The sequence below is a fragment of the Onychomys torridus genome, chromosome 2 (assembly GCF_903995425.1).
Source record: "Onychomys torridus chromosome 2, mOncTor1.1, whole genome shotgun sequence".
Lineage (NCBI taxonomy): Eukaryota > Metazoa > Chordata > Mammalia > Rodentia > Cricetidae > Onychomys > Onychomys torridus.
This window is the reverse complement of record NC_050444.1, coordinates 73,179,553-73,201,990: the sequence shown is the minus strand read 5'-3', so window position 1 is coordinate 73,201,990 and position 22,438 is coordinate 73,179,553. Positions and strand designations below refer to the sequence as shown.

Below are 22,438 nucleotides of genomic sequence, written 5' to 3'. Positions count from 1 at the left end.
TTTGCCTCATTCAGACACAGGCCCAAGAACCTCCGGGAAATGTTCATATTTATAAGACTCAGAGGGTAGCTGAGGAAGACAACTGATGTACAATGTAATGTTACTTCAGCAATGCATAATGTATTTCAAGATGTGCTAGCTGTCATGCAGTATATCTTAAAATCACTTTCATTAGTATCAACAGTGCTAATGTATGTGCTGCCTTCATTTTTGTGCCCATGCAACTCCACAATCTTCAGGCTAGAGATGACAGGATCAAACATGGCCAGCTTACCCCATAGAGAAGTCCACTAGCTCTTTTGAAGTTATATGTTTGATGTCACCTTTCTTATGTGACGAGGATTGTCTCACTCTCACATGGGCTTGGTGGGTGGAATTTTTTAGTCCTCAAGGGACACCTACCACGTAGTACTGAGATTGTTGTTTATGATCGTGGGGATTCTTAGATACTCGCTGTTGGGCTTCAGGGTTACAGATCATCACTACCAATGTGAAAATGTCATGTGGAAGCGAGACCCTTGTGGTAGGTGATTTTCTTCTGTCATTTAGATTTTAGGCATGGAAGCAATCACAGAGGAAACCGTCCTCTAATCTTTCTGTGCAAGTCACTCTTTCTTCGCTTGTTGAATCTGCAGTCAGGAGCGGCCATCATTTCCTAAGGAAGGCATTTGATTTTAGCCCAAGCACCTGAGTTATGCATGAAAGATCAGGGACCAAATGACTTCAGTTCAAGCATATTAAACATTTTTGAGCAATCTTCCTGCCTTACAGTGTACGAGCCTCAAGATTAACATTTAAAAATAGCTCTATATCTCTGTGGGATATTCTACCTCAGCTGTCAAATACAACTCCAGATAAATAAATTAGCTGGTTGAATGGATGATTTATGGCTCAAGTTTTGTTTCCAAACAACAGTTTGGGCTATGGTGTGGGATTTATCTGCACCAGTTACTTGTCAGTAGACGACTCTGCTTCTTAATTAGCCACTCATCCACATAAAATGTGTTTGTAGTGGTATCGATTCTGGAAAGGACTCTCATCAAATTGAAGTTTCACTAAACTATATAAGCTTATAAATAGAGCCATAAAGCGTGGACAGGCCAAAGCATACAGCTCTTGGTAGGGTTCATACCTGGAGTTTGATTGAACATACTCCATGGTCATCCTGCTCTTAGTTGGCCGGCAAGTGTCTAATCAAGGCTGTCCAAGAGCCTCAATCGTCTGGTGTTGGTAGGGAACAACCTGTTCAGGAAGACAGGAATCAAGTAGAGTTTCTTTTTTTATCTTTTCTCTAAAACATTTGTTTCTATTTGGAACTGCTATCAGAAGACAGTTACTTTATGCAATGTTAAAGTTGTGTATTTGGCCTCCCAACATTCTTGAGGTGACTGCTGCTGAACAACTTTACTTTTAGATGTTTTTTATGGGATCCAGTACTTTGGAATAAAGATAATATGTATGGAGGCTATTATTTGTATATTTTTTGATGGAGAATAATTCCTTTAAGGGAAGTAATTCCAAATGTTTGGCCCTTCAAAAGTGTGCGGTGTCAAATACCATTATGTTGGAAAGTTTTCTTGTACTGAAAGCTTTTTAAAAAAATTTTTATTATTATTTTTTGTATGAATGCTTTCTTGTCTATGATAAAATCTCATTACTTGTCTCAGTGAAGAGAAAAAAAGGTTTTGGACTATGAATAGTCCATACCAAATTATTTTCCTATTGGACTTGGTGTAATGGATAATTAACACATTATCCTTTGAAGCAGTACTTTCTAAATACTTACCTCTTTCAATGATTTATATGAAATCATTGTAGTATATCCTTTCAATGGATATTTAAAACTATATTATTTCTGAAGAATTCTCATTTATATAACAATATTCATGTTAATACAATTAAATAAAAGAATAATAAAAACAATATTCAGCATTGTTTACAAAATTAAAACTAAAACCAGAATAACTTCTGCAGAAAAATTATTCAAAAAATGAACCACAGCATCTTTCCTGAAATTTCCAAGATTTTCATATAAATATGAATTCATATGGATAAAACAAAAGCATAATTCAAAGAAGAGAAAAAACGTGTATGCAGGTGCCTACAGAGACCAGAAGAAGGCATCAGACCCCTGGAGCTGAACTTGTGAGCCACCTGACATGGGTGTTGGGAACAGAACCCTGAAAGAGAAGCAAGAACTCTTAACCACTGAGGCACCCCACAGGTTTTTTTTTTTTTGGTTGTTTGTTTTTGCAAGTAGTATTTCTAAAATAGACCATAATACTTCAACACTATATGTTTTAGAAGCAAGAATAGCAATGTTTTTGCTGGAATTGACATAGTAGCTGAGAATCAATTTCTTGTGGTAAAAAATGGCCAGTGACCTTCACTGGCAGTAAGGGACACTCAGTTTTGACTTACTTCCTCCTCAAAGCAGTGATTTTTCTCTGATTCCACAAAGCTTTGGTTAAGTCTGTTTTATCTGGTTTTTGCCTGCAGTACCCAAGTCATCAAATTGTGCTTATTATCTGGGCAAAGCAGCTCAAGTGAAAGGGAATACTATGTGTAGCAGTGGTGGCTGACTGGTGGAGGTGTGGAATGCCTGGAACACACAGACATGTATATGCTTCCTCCTGGAGTGGGAATGAGATATGCTTTGACACCCGCTAATCACAGTGATATACTTCTGTTTGGATGAACTCTTTAGATATTCTGATAGTGCAAAATAGGATGGATTAAAAATTTTCTTTTCCTTCCTTCCTTCCTTCCTTCCTTCCTTCCTTCCTTCCTCCCCCCTCTCTCTATTTCTTTCTCTTTTTGTCTTTTCTTTCTTTTCTTTCTTTCTTTCTTTCTTTCTTTTTTTGAGACAAGGTTTCTTTGTGTAGCTTTGGAGCCTATCCTGGAACTCACTTTGTAGACCAGGCTGACCTTGAACTCACAGAGATTCACCTGGCTCTGACTCCTGAGTGCTGTGATTAAAGGTTTGTGCCACTACCGCCTGGCTCAAAATTTCTTGTAAAAATTACTAAAAAGAAGAGTTGCTGGATAGCTTCTGATTTTTACTTAACAATTTAATATTTTCTAAATTTACTGTGAGTTTCAAAATGCAACCAACATTTACAATGGCCTAGAAATTCCAAGTTGAAGAGGTAAATAATTTTTAGATTACTCATACAGTAAAACTAATTTTTCTTTTAGTACTAATTTAGCAATTATGAATTAAGTGGCTTAATATGTATAAAAGCATTACAACAATGTCAGGAAATGCATGTGCTATTATTGTTGCTATCAATCAAGAATTAATATCACTTAATAAATTCTTTCTATTTACTATTAAGATATGATAGGCCAAAGAAAGACCTCAACAAAGTCCTTAGAATATAGTTGAAATAAGTATCTTATAAAGAGGATAGGGTAAGATATATCTTGGAATATTTTGATTGGTTTTTAAATACCTAGCTAATTGGTTTAATCTAATTAAGTCTTTAGAGTATTATTCTTGAAGTTCCAAAACTTTTGAAGTAATTTAAAATTATGGCTTTAAAAAAAAAAAACTACAAAATTCCCCAAGAGCGAGAACTATTTAAATTACTTCACTATGCCTTAAGAAAATTCTTTGGAGAATTTCCTGGACTTTAAAACATAGCAGTGTGAAATGTGCCATGTTCTTGAACAGAGCTGCTCAATATTTAATGTTCACCATTTGAGTCTGAAGTATCAACAACAATTGTATTCCCGTTGGAAACATATTTGACTGCCCTAGAAAGGTTTGAAGTCATTTAGAAATGTCTTTTGTAAATTATCCGTGTCAATGTTTTCCAGGTAATTTGTCTTGTTACAGCAAAGCTCCAGTGGTAATTGCTTCTTTAGGAAGTCATCAGACTCATGGGCAACTTTGTATAATAGACTGAAAGTCATGGGAAGATAGTCTGCTGTGTGTCAAAAGCTGGGAGGTAAGTTGACTCTCCTTCAGAACACGCCAATCATTATCAACAAGAGAGGGTGTCTTTATGAAATGAGTTGGGATAAACCTCATGCTGTGTGGATGGGGCATTTCTTACTAGGGAGAGTGTTTGTTAAATAGGACTAAAAAACTTCAGGAGAGCTTCTTCTTCTTCTTCTTCTTCTTTTTTTTCCCCCAAGACAGGGTTTCTCTGTAGCTTTGGAGGCTGTCCTGGAACTCGCTTTCTAGACCAGGCTGGCCTTGAACTCACAGACATCCACCTGCCTTTTGCCTCTCGAGTGCTGGGATTACAGGCGTGTGCCACCACTGCCCGGCAAGAGAGCTTCTTAGATGTAGTTAAAATTGAGAAAAAGTTTCACTACCTCAAAAATCCTGTCATCAGAACATAGAAGTCAAATGAATATTTAGGTCTATAATTTCTAACTGGGAATGGGAATTCCTTTGGTAAAAATATAGTTAAACTGGTTCTTACTTCATTGCAAGTATCTACACATTTAAGAGAACCATCTCCTTTTGTTCCAATGAAATCATTGCACATTCACCATTGGATTTATTCTCTTGATCAGAATGTAAAAATGAGATGTTGTGTGAAGTTCAGTGTAGTGATTTACTTTACAGCAAAAATTCAGTTTTGTTTGGTTCAGTTTTGTTTGGTTCAGGTTTGAAACAGATTGTTGTATCAACAATGAACAAGAAGCATTTTGCCTTGTTTCCTGGTCTGAATCATCTACCTGGGAAGGCTACTTAGGATGCTTGATTTGCTCTTCAGTACATCTTTGAGTTTTGGGGTGACGGAAGGAGCCATGGAACACTGACTCAATAACTAATGAGAAAAAAATTTGACTCCCGTTTACATGAGGCTGAGGGAATGATCTTAAATACTTAAGATTCCCTTTTGTTGTCGGCAATGCATTTCTGTGGTGCCTGGAGATGTACTATTTCTTGACACCTCTTACGTTAGATTTTAGATGAATGAACTAGAGTAGCTTCCAGTAAAAAGTGTCAGCCTGCGAGCTTCTCATTTAAAAATGGGAAATTTGTAGTAATTGTCTAACACTATTTACTGTAAAGTAAATGGACTTTGGTAGACTGTATCTAACTCAATTCATAGACATGATGTAGGTTTACGATGTTAAGAGGGAACAAGACACCTGATAGGTAAAACTTTGATGATACTCTTATAGTAGGGTAATATTAGGAAATCTAAAATAATTCTGAAGAATGAAAAGTTGACTAGAGCTGAAGGAAACCAAAATAATCCTTACCATACACTGTAGGCTTTATGTGTGTATTGCTTTAATTTCTCAAGAACCCAATAATAAGGGTATTAAAATCACCATGTTATAGATGAAGATATTAAAACTAAGGGAAAAAATTATCCAAATTCAGAGTTCAGAAGCTGTCAAGTTAGCACTTAGATGCATGCTCTTTTATGTAGACAAAATCGACTTGGTTTTATAATAACAAATTGAATGGTGGCAGTGGTTAGAAGAAGGATCAGTGAGATTACTTTTCAGATATCATGGACGAGGGAATTGAGATTTGGGAGACTTTGTTTATAACATAGCTTTCAAAAGCATCTAGGATTTAGATACATGCACATTATGCTTATAAGAGAATCTCAGAGTTTAAAGGGTAAAGTTGATTGAGTTAAGGATGGACTAGAAAAAAAACAAAAACAAAACCCTAATTGTGGCCAGAAGCCACCAGAAGTAATTTTAAAAGGTGGTTAAAATGGGACTCAATTCAGATCTTAAACTTGTGTTATTTTGTGGATAAGGAGAAACAGTCTGTTAATGTGCCGTTTGTTTCCAGAAATTAATTTTTATTTCATGGATTAGTTGGAGTACTGTCAATGGATTCTCTGTTCATGTACAAAACTATCACTGGATTTTTCCTTGTGTGTGTGTGTGCATGTGTGTGTGCATGCGTGTGTGTGTGTGTGTGAGTGTGTGTGTTAGTATGTGAGGGAGACATAACGAGAGGTGTGTCTCTAAAAGTAAAAACAAAACAAAACAAAACAAAAAACAAAAACTGGCTTGTGACATCCTGAGGAAGGACTTTGGAGATAATAGTCACCATTCCTGATTTCTGAGTGATTGCAGTGTATGTTCTTCTAATGAATCACTCAGTGAGTAAGGTCATGAAGCTTTCATGTTGGTGGATGTCTCTGTAGTCACAGGCTTTCCTTTGGATCCCTTAAGATTAGACCTGGGTAGCTACCAATTAAAAGACGCTAGCTTTAGAAAAGGAGAGAATAAGCTATAGGATGGAAAGCAATATATATTAACCACATTTGACAGAAGACATACACACACAGATAATATAAAAAAAATACATGTGTGTGTATACATGAAGAACTATGAAAACTCAACAGCAACAAATTGAAATAGGCAAAAGATGCAAACATTTTATTAAAAATGAATGTAAATGGGGCAAAAGAGTAAGGAAAGATGTTCAACATCAGTGCTCATTGAGGAAATATAAGTAAAATCCTTAATGAGATCTCTTTATCTACCCATTGAAATGAATTAAAAGGTGCAACTGGCAATACTAAATGCTGCTGAAAATCAGAGCACCTGAGACCTTTACACACACATGATACAGCCACTCTGGAAAACTGTCATCTTACTACAATCTATAGTATGCACTTCCTATGAGATTATTATCCCACTACTGGATCTTTACCCTAGAAACCTGCAAGTTTAGCACACAAAACCCAAGGCTCAAATATTTATGGCAGCTTTATTCATTACGGCCTCCAAATGGAGGCAATTCAAATGCCCTTCCAAGGATGAATGGGTAGATAATTAGTATCTCCATGCAATAAAAAGCTACCCAGCATTTACAGCTTGAATGAACCTTAGAGGACTTGGGTAAATAAGAAGTCCAACGTGGTTTTATTTTATGAGATTCTGAAAAGCTGGAACTTTACAGACAGAAAACATATCCATGTTTAACAGGTTTTAGAATAGGCAGAGAGGTTATTAAAAATGGAGTAGTATAAAAAGGGTCAGGTTATAGATCTGTGATTTGGTCATGGTGGTAATTACATGCATCTATAAATGCCTTAAAGTTCTTAATTGAACATTAAGAGATTAAACAGTCAATTTTTTTTGGCATGATGCTTAACTGTATGTATTTAAAAATGAAAAGAAGGATTCTATCTTCTAGCCTCTAGTGCCTCCTCCTGAGTCATTTACATTTTGACAAGATTTCCTATTATTAGGCTCCCTTGAAATGGATCTGGTTTTTGGGTACCTAGGCACTCGTTGTGGTTATGTTCATTTCTGGCTTTGTCCCTGCAGAGTCATGTGCTTCTCTTAGTATTTTTTTTTTTAACCTGAGAGACTACTGTTGAGTTCTTCTTATGGAAACCAATCTGCCTTTCAAAACTAATAAACTATATCTGTGATATAACTCATTCTATATTGCCTTTATGTTCACACACACAAAAACCTTGATTAAGCCCGAGTCACAGGAAGAGAGGCTTGAGTTTGAGCCTAGGCTTTGACATATACCCCGTTAGCTCTATTATCTTTTTTTTTTTTTTTTCCTGAGACAGGGGTTCTCTGTGTAGCTTTGTGCCTTTCCTGGAACTCGCTCTGTAGACCAGGCTGGCCTCGAACTCACAGAGATCCACCTGGCTCTGCCTCCTGAGTGCTGGGATTAAAGGCGTGCGCCACCACCGCCTGGGCAGCTCTATTATTTAAAATGGTAATGTGGAGTTTAAAATGACACAGTGTATTAAAAACAACTGTAGAATCCTTAGCTCGGAACTGATGGTCAATATGATAATTTCTCTCATAACTCTCTCCCTGCATTGCTTGTTCTTGTTACTCCTTTCTCCTCTCACCCTCCCTATCATGTTAACACCCTCTCTCATTGAGTTCAATGCAAATTTTTATACTATTGAACTGATATACTTGAACCTGCTTTAGTATGGAATATGCCATTTACATTTTTTTGAATTCTTACAGGTAAAAGGGAGACAATACAATGGAATGGGAAAACCGAACTCTTATGGAGGAATTTTTTCTGAAGGGGCTTTCTGGTTACCCAAGGCTTGAGCAACTCTTTTTTGTGCTCATCTTAATGATGTATGCAGCCATCCTCGCGGGCAATGGCACTCTTATCATCAGCAGCATTTTTGACTCTCACCTTCACACCCCCATGTACTTCTTCCTGGGGAACTTGTCCTTTCTGGACATCTGCTTCACTACCTCCTCCATCCCCTTCGCCCTGGTAAGCTTTCTCTCAGAAAGAAAGACCATTTCCTTCCTTGGCTGTGCAGTGCAGATGTTTCTTGGTTTAGCCATGGGGACAACAGAGTGTGTGCTCTTGGGTATGATGGCTTTTGATCGCTATGTGGCTATTTGCAACCCTTTGAGGTACCCTATCATCATGAGCAAGAGTTCCTATGTGACCATGGCAACTGGGTCCTGGTTTTCAGGGGTTGCAAACTCTGCAGTACAAACTGCGTTTGTGATGCGACTACCTTTCTGTGGAAATGTCATCAATCATTTTCTCTGTGAAATCCTGGCTGTCATGAAGATGGCTTGTACTGACATCTCAGGCAATGAATTCATCATGGTCGTGGCCACAACTTTGTTCACTTTGATGCCACTGCTCCTCATTGTCATCTCGTACTCACTAATCATTTCTAGCATTCTCAAAATTCGCTCTGCCGAGGGGAGAAGCAAAGCCTTTTCTACCTGCTCAGCCCACTTTACTGTGGTGATAATATTCTATGGGACCATCCTCTTCATGTACATGAAACCCAAATCTAAAGACACACTCAATGTAGATGACTTGGATGCTACAGACAAACTTATATCAGTGTTCTATGGGGTGATGACTCCCTTGATGAATCCTTTAATCTATAGCCTCAGAAACAAAGATGTGAAGGAGGCCATAAAAAATCTGAAGAGAAGGTTCTTAGGCAAATGAATGGTCAACATGTTGGACACTGATGAAACTCAAAACTTAGATTGCAATTTTAGTTACTTTACTTTCTTCCTTGATCTTTTATGCATTATGTTAACATTTTTTTTGTAATAAGATACAGCATTTCTAAATTATTGCATGCTCACATGCTCATAAAGAATTTTCAAGGGTCAGAAAGAATAAGGGAGAAAACAAAGTAACATAACATTGAGAAACAGCTACTTTTTGACATTTTTGGCAGCATCTTCATAATTCTGTATTTTTTTTTACAATATTAGAGCTGGACATATATGACATTTTTACAAACTTAACTTAATTTTATAAGCTATTGTTCTTCAAATACTTCCATATAAATAAGTTTGTGTTATAAAAAATGTGAAACAGAAAAATCTGAAAGTACTTTATCAATATTTTCCCTTGGAGAGTTTTCTGTTGCAGTATATTAATATCAGATTTTTAATACACAAATGCTATATCTTTTCACAGCATTTCATTTTTTTTCTGTGGTGCTCTAAGGATGCTAAGAGTTGGGGCTATAAAGGAAACAGATAAATAAGATTTATGGGTACGGTCTATACAATCAAGGAATCTGTTTTTAAAAAGTCATTTATTTCAGCTTTATATGTTAGTGTTAGCATACAAATATACAGAAGTTTTTAAGTTTCCCTTTTAATTTTAGAGAAAGGACTATGAAACATTCATGGCCTATATTTAATTATTTCTACATTCCATTATAATTATTTACAGATTAAATGTGCTGTCAAGGGCAGAGACCATCAAAGTGTCAGCTCCACAACCCAACACAACAGGCTATATATAATAAAGAAACTTAGTTCTTTACATCAGTCCCTAATATTCCACCCCCCATAAAAATTCTACAAATTAGGTACTCTGTCTCACCACAGGCCATCCTTGATACCCAGGCATTAACCCAACCACCACAGGGCTTAGATCCAGCCACTTCCATAAACTTTCTGGGGTACATATATAGCTTTTAAGCATGACATTTATACATTTTGATAGAAAACTAATTAAAGAAGAATACATTAAAGCACACATTTATCTTCAGAGTAGGAGACCAAGAAGTTTTCTTTTTTTTTTTTTTTAATAGAGTTAAAAGATCAAGCTCTGAAGAATGGCTTGCCACTCCCTTTAACATATTCATGTGTTCAGACGTGTGTATGATTATAATTATGGTTTACTTTAATACCATAAGTACAGCATTTGAATCTTCAGAGGGCTTTTCATTATGAAGATTTGTTTCAAAAGCTCATTGAGAATGACCTGGTTGTATTTTTAGCAATGTTTCTTCCTAACTTGGGAGCATAGTCAGATGAGCTGGTACAGAATGTCAGAGAGACTCTGTGTAGTCAATCCTAGGTTAGTATACAGCACTAGCCTTCCAGGTTTTATGGAATCTCATAGCAGTGTATCTCAGCAGCATATCTAATATGACTGATGTGGGTCCAAAATGATGCTTAATCACTGTTCATAGGAAAGCCCTAAACCAGCAGAAGATCTGAACTTAATTGGTACATAAAAGGAGATGGGTTTGACATTAACATTAATTTTCCAGAAAAGATTTGTTGTGAAAGCCTGAAAATTGTTCTTTCTGTTTCCATAGAGATAACATTTGCTTTACAAAATGGATGTGTTTCACATTTATAGCGTGAAAATAACATTTTATCTTTGATATTATAAAGTACGTTAGTAGATCTTGTAATTTAAAGAACATGTTTTTCACCCTTTTGTAAAAATCCCTTCCTAAGTAAGGTTGGATACTATGCAGTTAGGTTTTATGAATTTGAAATTTTGTGGCAAGGTACCCAGTCATGAATAAAAGAAAGAAATATAATGTGGAACATGGATGTGCAACTTGGAGCCAGGTGGTGAAATACTGACTTGGCTTTGGGAAATAATGATTGCTTGACATGATATTCTACAAGAGACCAGGCGTGCTCAGATGTGGCCGTAAACACAATGTTCTAAGTGTTTCCTAATTCAACCAGAGATTTGTTTAGTTGCTTGAGCAAAAGAAGTGAGTGTGGGTTTTTTACAGAATCCACTCTTGTGGAGGACTAATTAACGGGAGTAAAATTAGTGTGTCCTTTTAAACATGTTTGTAAGAATAAGACGAGAAGACCAATAAACAGTTGAATGAGGCACCAGACAAGGAAGCTCAGAGGGTGATTATCATCAGTGTTGTGTGCATCTTCGACTTGTGACTCACTTGATCTACAAATACAATCTGCTCTCTTTATCCCCATATCATAAAAGCACAAGGTCAACAATAGGATATTCTAGCTGCTTATTTTCTGACTTTTTTTTTTTTACCCAAATCAACTTGAAATTAAACTGCATGCCGTTATCCACTTACAACTCAGTGATTCTTCAACTCAATATAAGCTAGTTCTGGACAGTGATAGTCAAATTTAATGCATCATTTCTAGCTCTTATTTTACTTGATTTCTTTGTAGAATTTTATGCCTATTTTTGTATTATCACTGCTATAACTTTTGTACATATATTATATGATTCTAAAAGTGATATCTGTTACAAGATAACCTGATACTACAAATTGTACAAAGTATAAATTAAAATATGGAGAGACCTTTATATAATACATGTATATATAATCTGTAAATATATTATGTGGCTTTTAGATGCAATAGTATCTAGAGACTTATAGAGATACCCATCCAGAGTACATATATAATACATATCTTAAACTATTCTATATTTAATATATACTTTTATGCCATTGGTATGCTTCACTCATAATTGTTCCCAAGGTATTTATATATGTGCACTCATGTTTTGAAGATTTATTTATCACTCTCTGACAGGTCCACACATGTGTTTAATGGGTTTTAGTCATTCTCACCCCTACTGCCCTATCTCATGCCTGCTCCTTCCCCTGCTGAAACTTTCTTCTCAGCAAGTACCCACCCTAGTTTCATGTCTTTCTTCTGTGTGACCCACTGAGCTTCCGTAGGATTTCCCGGGCACTTTAAGAACTGTGTGTTGTTTCCCTGTTTGGATACAGCAAAGTGTGTGGAGCTTCAAGGAAAAAGAAAAGTTTGTATGATCTTTTTAGGTGGACATGTTTGGCAATTTTTTTGTTTCCTTTTATTGAAAATAGACTTTTTTCCTCACATAACATAACATGATTATGGTTTCCCCTCCTTCTACTTGCCAAGTTCCTCTCTCCTCTCCCCCGTCTACACCCACCCCCTTTTTGTCTCTCCGTAGAAAATAAACAAGCTTGTATGGGATAATTAGGAAATAAAATAATAAAATAAAACAAAAATTAACACATTGGAGTTGGACAAACAGAAGGAAAAGGACCCAAGAGAAGGCACAAGAAACAGAGACCTATTCACTCACATACCCAGGAATTCCATGAAAACACTAAACCGGAAGTCATAATATATATGCAAAGGACCTGTAGGGTAAAAAGAGAGGAAAAATATATAAATAAACAAAGAAGTGTCCTGACATGCTATTATGAGACAGGAACCTCCAAGGATGCTATTGAGTTCTTTTCTGTTGGCCATTTACTGGTGAGCATGCAGTGAATCTTTAAGAGTACTCTGTTTCTTCAGTGAAACTCCCTTGAAGGAAATTAAATATTTATCCAGAAGTGGTTATCAACTGGAGATGGCTTCTGAGTTAGGGATGGGGGTGTGTGTCCACTTCTCATTCTCCTCCTCCTCCTCTTCGTCTCTTTTTGGTATTTTGAGACATGATCTCCCTATACAGCTCTGGCTGTCCTGAACTCAGTATGTAGATCATGCTGACCTCCAACCCACTGTGATCTGCCTATCTCTACCTCCCAGGTGCTTGGATTAAAGGTGCACGCCACCATGCCAGCATGTTTTGCAATTTCACAAATTTCAATATTGCAGGGCTAATATGATACTACTAAATTCATCAAAATCAACTTTTTTTTTGCAATAACTTATGAAGTATTAAGATTATTGGAAAAATAATGAGATCAGCATAAAGGATTGGGATGACTGGCAACTGGAACTTGATAGTCTAGAGGACAGCCATCAGAAACATCACTTTAAAGGTAACATTTGAGTAAGGCCTTATAAGAGGTTTAGGCATAAGGATTTGAGAGGAAAAAGTCCAGGCAGAGGGAAGATTTTTGGGCAAAGACACAAGGAGGATTATCCCTGACATATTTGAGAACCTCCAGTAAGACCCAGATGGCTGACACTGAGGGAACAAGGAGAAAATGGTTGAAATCAGAGAGGTATAATGGGATTGCAGCAGGGTGTATATGCTAGGAGAAGCTGATGCAATTTTATTGCTTCATGATATTTTCCTCTACAAATTCTTTGAATGACTTCTGCTGCCTTTGGTTTGATTCTTTATGCGTTGACAATGTTGAATAGTTGTCATCATATGTACCTATATGTATGAATTTAAATATGGAAGGAACTTTACATAACATATGCATGTATAATTTGTAGATAAATTACATATAATTTTTGTATATACTAGTATTTGATGAATCAATAAAAGTATTTTTTAGAATATATATTTATTACATATCTTAAAGTATTTCATATTTAATATTCACTTTTATGCAATTGACATTTTCACCCAAAACTGTTCTTTTTTTAAGGTGTTTATATTTATGCACAGTGACAGTTAAAGAGGTATTTTTCATAATCTTGTGTGGAAACCATACAAACACACACACACACACACACACACACACACACACACACACACACAAACACACATATCTATTCCTTAGAGCTGATGTACTTTCCTTAATTTTTCATAATTTGTTCTGTATCATTTTTCTCAAATATATATGCAAAATACTCATAAAGAGACAATTCAGGTTCATACTATATCCTAGTATACATTTTGAATAGTAAACTGGAAAATTGAAAGTTAGATTTAGTAAAAGACAAAACTTTGGTGATGGTGCTTCTTTATTCTTATTTAACTAATTAATTAATTCTACACCCTAACTGCAGTTTCCCCTCCCTGTCCTCCTCACAGTCTCTTAATCTACCTCTTCTCTCCCTCAGATCCACTCCTCCTCTGCTTCCCTTCTGAAAAGAGCAGGCCTCCCAGCGAGCAGACAGGGCATAACAAGTTATAATTAGACTAGGAACATACCCTCGTATCAAGACTGGAAAAGGCAACACAGTAGGACAAAAGGGTCCCAAGAGTTTATATTTTGCTGAATAATTTAAGGAGTATTGGCATTAGCTCTTCTTTGAAAGTCTGGTAGAATTTTGTCATAAAACCATCTTCCCCTGAGCTTTTTTCAGCTTGGAGACTTTTTAATGACTGCTTCTATTTCCTTAAGGGCTATAGGTCAAATTAAATTGTTTATCTTACCTTGATTTAACTTTGGTAAGTGGTACCTATCAAAAATTATCCTTTTTTAAAAATTTTCCAATTTGGTGTACAGGTTTTTTAGGCAGGTCCTTATGATTCTCTGGATTTCCTCAGTGGCTATTGTTGTGTCTCTCTTTTCATTTCCGATTTTATTACTTTGGATATTCTCTCTTTGTCTTTGGATAAGTGTTTTTCTATCTTGTTGATTTTCTCAAAGAATCAATTCTTGTTTCTTTGATTCTTTGTATTGTTCTCTTTGTTTCTATTTTATTGATTTCAGCCCTCCATTTGGTTATTTCCTGCCATCTGCTCTCAGGTGTGCTTACTTCTTTTTGTTCTAGATCTTTCAGTTGTGCTGTTAAGTTGCTAGTATGAGATCTCTCTAATTTTTCTATGTGCGCACTTAGTGCTATGAACTTCCCTCTTAGCACCACTTTCATTATGTGCCATATGTTTGGGTATGTTGTGCATTCATTTTTCATTGAATCCTAGGACATCTTTAATTTCTTTCTTTCTTTCTGCTTTGACCTCATAGTCATCCAACAGAGAGTTGTTAAGTTTTCATGAGTTTGTAGGCATCCTGTTGTTTCTGTTGTTGATATCCAGCTTTAATCTGTGGTGATCTGATAGGATACAGGGGTTATTTCAATTTTATTGTATCCATTGTGAGACTTGCTTTGTGACTGAGTACGTGGTCAGTTTTGTAGAAAGTACTGTGAGGTGCTGAGAAGAAAGTGTAATCTTTCGTGTTTTGGGAGAGATGTTCTGTAGATATCTGTTAGGTTAATTTGGCTCATAATGTCAGCTAGCTCCAGTATTTCTCTGTTTATTTTTGTCTGGATGACCTATTCATTGGTGATAGTGGGGTATAGAAGTCTCCCACTATTAATATGTAAGGGTCAATGTGTAATTTAAGCTTTAGTAATGTTTCTTTCACAAATGTGAGCGCCCTTATGTTTGGGTCGTAGATGTTAAGGATTGAAACCTCATCTTAGATTTTTCCTTTGATGACTATCTCTTTTGATTTTTTTCCCATCTCTTTTGATTTATTTTGGTTTGAAGCCTATTTTATTAGATATTAGAATAGCTACACCAGTTTGCTTCTTAGTTCCATTTGATTGGAGAATCTTTTTTTAACCCTTTACTCTGAGGTGATGTCCATTTTTGATGTTGAGATGTGTTTCTTGTATGCAGCAGAAGGATGGATCCTGTTTTTGCATTCATTCTGTTAGTCTGTGTCTTTTTATTGGGGAATCGAGTCCATTGATAATGAGAAATATTAATGACCAGTGATTTTAATTCCTATTATTTTGTTGTTGTTGTTATTGGTGATGGTAGTGTGTGTTTCCCTTCTTTTGGTTTTGCTGGCATGAGATTATTTATTTCCCGTGTTTTCATGGGTGTTGTTAGTGTTGCTATCCTCTTTGGGTTGGAATTTTCTTTCTTGCACCTTCTGCAGGGCTGAATTTGTAGACTGATATTGTTTTCTCCATCTATGGTGATTGAAAGTTTTTTTGAGTATAGTAGTCTGGGCTGGCATCTGTTGTCTCAAGTTTTCAGGACATCCATCTAGGCCCTTCTGGATTTTAGAGTCTGCATTGAGAAATCAGGTGAAATTCTAATAGGTCTACCTTTATATGTTACTTGGTCTTTTTCCCTTGAAGATTTCATATTCTTTATGTTTAGTGTTTTGGTCATGTGGTGGGAGGACTTTGTTTTCTGGTCCAAACTATTTGGTGTCTGTATGTTTCTTGCACCTTTACAGGCATCATCTCCTTATTTAGGTGAGAAAATTTTTCTTCTATGATCTTAATGTAAATATTTTCTGTACCTTTGAGCTGGGATTTTTTTCTCCTTCTTGTGCTATTATTCCTAGGTTTAGTCTTTTTCATAGTGTCCCAGATTCCCTGCATGTTTTGTGTCAGGAATTTTTTAGATTGAACGTTTTCTTTGATTGATGTATTTATTTCTTCTAGTGTGTCTTCAACTCCTGAGAGTCTTCTTTCATCATTTGTATTTTGTTGCTGATGCTCGAGTCTGTAGTTCCAGTGTGCTTACCTCGATTTCCCATCACCAGGATTTCTTCAGTTCATGTTTCCTTTATTGCTTTCATTTCCATTTTCAAATCTTAAGCAGTCTTTTTTTTTTTAATTTGCTTCTTTCAACAGTTTGTTTTTTTCTTAGCTTTCTTTAAGGATTTTATTCATTTCCTTCAATTTTTTCTTTGTCTTTTCCTCAATTTCTTCAAGAGATTTCTTCATTTCCTGTTTAAGGACATCTATCATCTCCATAAGGTTGGTTTTAAGTCTTTTTCTTGTGCTTCAGCTGTGTTGGAATATTCAGGGCTTGCTGTAGTATGATAGCTGGGCTCTGGTGGTGACATATTGCCTTGGCTGGTGTCTAGGCATCTAGGTTTGGGATGGTTATAGGTCTAGGTGCCTATTTCTGAGTTTATCTTCGTTGGATGGGTGTTTTGTTCTTTTGTTTCTGTTTCCTCTTTGGTCTTCTAATCTTTGAGGCCTGGAGTTCTGGCAGCAGGCATGACCTCTGGTCTAGCAGGGAGTCTCGGTCTGAGTTGGAGACTGGACTTCTTGTGGCTAGCATGGTCTTTGGTCTATCAGGGGTCTCTACTTCAATTGGGGGATGTTCCTCTCACTGGTGTGGCCTGCACTGAGGGAGTGGGAGGTTTCTGTGGATAGACGGGTAGCCTACCTGTTTTGGCTGATGTGGCCCACACTTGAGCAGGCCCTCTTTATTCTTGTAATAAAAGAAAAGCAATAGCCACTGAATCTTTTTGTATTATAACCAGGAAATTAGCAAGTACTTATCATTTGGAGGAACTGAATAATCTAAATTAACCCTAATTATATTACTTTTAAAAATGTTCAATATCCTTACACATCAGGGCAGTGAAAAGTCAAAATTCTTTGACATTTTATTTTACCTCAATCAGAACGGCTTAAAAAATAAAAATACTCATGTCCAAGGTACAAATCTGAGCCTGGAGGGAACCTGCCCTTGTTTTTAGAATAATATGTCCCAGGTCAAAGCACTGGATCAGAGATACACGATTAGAAATAGAAATAAAAATAAAAATAGAGATAGAGAGAGAAATAGAGATAGTTTACTAAGAAAAGGGAAACACTTCCAAGAAATGGAGTGGACACTAGTGAGCAAGTCTCTAAAGGTGTTGGACAGGAAGCTCATGAGCCTTTATGGTTTGTTTACATGGCACTTGCCTGTCCCACACTATAAAGCACACGCTTTTCTAGGGCATGTTCTGTTCTATGTAGCCAGGTTTCCATGACCCTGGCTTCTTCTGCATGTTAGTTAGTCTTGCTACTGTTTCCAGTCTCAACTCTCTTGCCACACTCACTTGGCTTGGAATAACATGATTTGGCATTGTATTTAGGTTTTGGGTTGGACTTGATCTCCATATTTGAAGTGCGACAGCTATTTGGACTTGCCTTAGGTCACTTTGCAGTGCCAACTGGTGTGAGCCAACTCTCTCTGTTGTCCGAGGGTTGAACACTGGAGTGTTGCCACATGGAATAAAGATTTAGAAGGCTAAAATTTTTAGGGAATTTGTTTGCTTTCATTTGAATTTGAATAAAATTTGAGGGATGTTCAATGTGTGAGTATGAGATATATCAAATCTATGCTGTCTTGGTGGCTTCTTGGAAGAATTTTGTCTGACAAGTTCTTTTACAACCTACAGGTGTATTCTGACTCACTGTAACTCACTGAGTGTCATTTGGAGTACTAGCCTACAGTGTTGATGATAACTAACTTGATGGAAGCTGAAAAAGTGATGGCTGAAATAGAATCATTAGAGATTTATCTATTTGAAGGTTCATAGAGTCTGATGGAAAGAGAAAAGTGCTCCCTCTGGTTGAATCTTGGTGACTAGGGTCTTAGCTGGAGTTTTTAAAAAAGAATATTTATTTTAGTTTCTGTGTATAGGTGTGTTCCTGAATATATATACATGTGCACCATGTATGTGCAGGAGCCTGTGAAGGTCAGAAGAAGGCCCCAGATGCCTTAGAACTGGAGGTGTAGATAGTTGTGAGCCACTATTAGGGTGCTGGGCTCTGAACCCAGGTCTGCTGCAAGAGCAGTAAGTACTTTTACTATTGAGTATTCTCTCCAACCCTGGCCTTGTGTATGTAGGGTATCTGACCTCAGGGCATGCAGGTCTAGTAGAGAATCACATCAGAATAATACATCCTGTTTCTGAGTTGGAAGAAATTCTAACAGATCACCCAGACAATGCATATAATGTTCAGCCACCATTTTCAGCTATCCTGTACTTCTTGGTATTGGGGTCTTCTAAGAAAGGTAAGAAGGCATATTTGATTCAGAAAGAGTATGTACTAAACATAACTTTTTCATTTTTAAGACTTATTTATTTCATCTTGTGTATATGAGTGTTTTGCCCACATGTATGTATGTGTACTACATGTGTAAATTGCCCAATAGAGTGCTAGATTCCTTGGAACTGAAATTACAGACAGTTGTGAGCCACCATGTAGGTTCTGGGAACTGATCTCAGGTGCTCTTGTGGAGGATCAAGTGTTCTTAACCACTGAACCAACTCTCCAGTCCCCTAAATCGAACATCTTATTGAACCCAAACTTCCCTAACATGGATTCTTGCTTCAGCCACAAAAAATGAATAACCAACCCAATGATTCCTAATACAGAACTAGGCAAAACTAGAATTCCTGGTATGTCTGCAGATGATCTCACTTTTGTATTAGAAATTCTTTTTGCACAGTCTAATTATTCTTGGCATGCTTAATGTAAATGCACACGTGTATGAGCATGAACATTTTAGGAAGACCTTTGGATTTCTGTTGTAGCATCACTGCACAGGGCATCTTGGATGTGTTCTCTCTGCCCCTCTTTGCTCTCTCCCCTTATTGTTGCCTCTTTTGAGAAACAGTGACTCATGTTTTATTCCAGCCAGCTCAAACTGAAGTTCTTTTAAACTTTGGCTCTGTCCTGTACTCTGCCTGTGATATTTCTTTCAGCTACAGGCATATTTATAACAATTTTCACATCAGCCCAGTAATAAATTATACAGCATCCTAAATTTCTAAAGACAGGAGATTGGAATAATGGAATAGGGACCCTACAACATGGACCCTAAAGAATTAAAATTACCTCTAAAGTCCAGTGCTGGGAAGAAAATTGGATGAAGCCTTTGCATCAGAGGAGGAGGCAGTTGCTTCCTGTGAAGAGGTTTAAGGGGTTCTGACAGCTTACCTCACAGCTAAGTCGCCATGCTTATTTCATGGCTTTTGTTTCATCTTTCCTATGAAATGTAAGATTTTATAGAAGCTGTACAGGAGAGGCTGTGAAGAGGAGTTGTGCTTTTCTTGCCCTAGCTCTGTAATACTGTAAACAAGTACAATCTTCTTTCTTTTTCTTTCATTTTTAAAAATCAATTTCTGTCCCAACTTCTTTTGAAATAAAGGGAAACTAAAGTAAGGGTCTATGTATCTCAGTACCTGGTAACAGTAGCACAGGCATTTGTCCACGTTAATTCTTGCAGCCTACCAGCATGAATTATATTTCCATTTATTTGTATTCTTTCTTTTTTTTTGTCTTTTTTTCTTTATTAAAAATTTTTAAAATTTATTTTAATTACCAACCACAGATCCCTCTTTCCTCCTCCCCCCCCCCCCCCCCAGCCTTTCCTCCTAACCCACCCTCCATCCCCTCCTCCTAAAAGGTAAGTTATCCCATGGGGAGTCCATAGAGCCTGGTACATTCAGTTGAGGCAGGTCCAAGCCTATTCTCCTGCATGAAGGCTGTGCAAAGTGTCCCACCATAAGTAATGGACTCCAAAAAGCCCACTCATGCACCAGGGATGGATTCTGATGCCACCACCAGGGTTCCCTTAAGCAGACCAAACTACATAACTGTCTCGATAATGCAGAGGGCCTAGTCCAGTCCTGTGGAAGTTCCACAGCTGGTGGTCTAAAGTTCATGGATTCCCACTAGTTTGGTTTGGTTGCCTCTGTAGGTTTCCCCATTGTGATCTTGATGCCCCTTGCTCATAGAATCCCTCTTTTCTCTCTTTGACTGGACTCTTGGAGCTCGGCCTGGTGCTTGGCTGTGGCTCTCTGCATCTGCTTCCATCAGTTATTGGAGAAAGGCTCTATGATGACAGTTAAGGTATTCACCAATCTGATTACTGTGGTAAGCCATCTCAGGCATCTTCTCTACTCTTGCTAGTAGTTTAAGCTGTCGTCATCTTTGTGGATTCACAGGAACTTCCCTAACACCAGGTTTCTTCCTGGCCTCAGGATGTCTCCATTGATGTTTATAGTTTTCAGGATGCAGTTCCTTCACTCCCATGGCTTCCCTTTTCCTTTTTCTCTTAAAAATTATGAACAGATTGAAACCAGTTCATGTAAAATACAATGACATTGTTCAATTAAAAAATGAAAGAATGGAAGGCTAAATGAAACAACCTTGTGCTTTTCTATTTCACATGCAGTTGCTTCGTCAGGACACCACTTCTGCATTTGTTTTTTATGATAAGGGATGTATCACACAGGATGTTTTGAGTGTGCCCACCTTGACCTACAAAGTATCCTCGATATTAAAATGCAGTACAGAAATCTCTATAGACATAAAGGAACATTTAAAAAAATACTTTCTCACTCAATATCATTGCTAAAGATTTTCTTAAGTTTTCCAGATAGCTACCCATTTCCACATAGATTTTCTTTCCTTCTGTGTTCTATAAATGACTGTTTTAGAATGCATTGCTTTGTAAAGCATTCTAGACATCATCTCTGCTATTGACAATTTAATGTTATAATACACTTGTGTGTTATTTTAACAGCTAAATAACAGAATGTTAAAAATAAGATGTCATTCATGGTTCTTTAAATGGAATAACAAAATATCAATATCTCTTTTTTTTGTTGTGATTACTCAAAGACTAATGTTAAATAAGACTTTGGCACTTCAATACTATTTATAATCTGAAAATTAGAATCTTGGATCTATGAAGGAAAATATTCTCAAAGAATCCTCTAAGGTCACAGTTGGAGCAATGGGGGAACAACACTAAAAGGGGTGGGGGTGGGGTTGGGGTCTAAGTAGGCCTTACAAAGTCTGAAATCCAACCAACTTATTTTTTAATTAAATTTCTTTATTTTATATCCTGACCAGTTTCACTTCTGCTCTTCTCATTCCCTCCTTCCTCCCCACCTCCTCATCCACTCTTCCTCTGTTTCTATTCAGAAAGGGGCAGGTCTCCCATGAGTATCAACAAAACATGGCATATCAAGTTGCAGTAAGACCAAGCACTTCATCTTGTACTAAGACTGGACAAGGTAATCTAGTATGAAAAATAGGTTCCCAAAAGCCAACCAAAGCACTAGGGACATCTCCTGCTCCAACTGTTAGGAGTCCTACAAGTAGACCAAACTACCCAACTGTCACATATAGAGGCTCTAGGTAGGTCCTATGCAGGCTCCATCAACCAAATTATTTTAATCTATCTTTGGCATGAGGCAGTCTCTCCCACTCTTTGTTGCTTCTAGAGATAGAGTAAATCTTATTTTAGTGAGTAAACTTCTCCCAGAGATCCTACCTTTTTTTTCTATGTACAATTTGACATTTATTGACAATTACAAGGACTTCTATAAAAAAGGACCAAAAGACAAACATGCACAATTAGCAGGGGATCCAAATATAGCTCCTCTGAGACAGACTCTAAAATAACTGGTATTATTGTGCCCTTGAAAACAGACAACCAACTGAATAGAATGCAGGCAACTTAAAATATAGGGGAACTTAAAATGATATACAAATTATTTATAGTTGTGAAACTGATAAATACGATGACTATGAACAAAGTGATTGAGATTAACAATAAATTAGACAAGGTTGAAGAAAACTTGGCAAATTGGAGGCATGTCTATCAGATCTGTTTACTGACACAAGAAGAAAAAGAAAGATGAACAAAGGCAGTTAGAATTGTATGATGGAGAAATCTATCACATGCATGAAAAGGTTGTATTAAATACACATAGCATACAATGATCATATATATGTGAGAAAATATTTCTTATAAGGCAGCAGCGTGTTTTACAATGAATAGGCTTAAATAAGATGGCAGAAAATCCTATTACCT

General features: G+C 36.8%; 1 protein-coding gene across 1 annotated transcript; it reads left to right on the top strand.

The window, feature by feature from the left end:
• Positions 1 to 7,963: 7,963 nt before the first annotated feature.
• Positions 7,964 to 8,914, top strand: LOC118578751 (olfactory receptor 13C9-like). Its single transcript, XM_036179935.1, has one exon. The coding sequence runs from the start codon at positions 7,964 to 7,966 to the stop codon at positions 8,912 to 8,914; it is 951 nt and encodes a 316-aa protein (XP_036035828.1).
• The last annotated feature ends 13,524 nt before the right edge of the window (positions 8,915 to 22,438 follow it).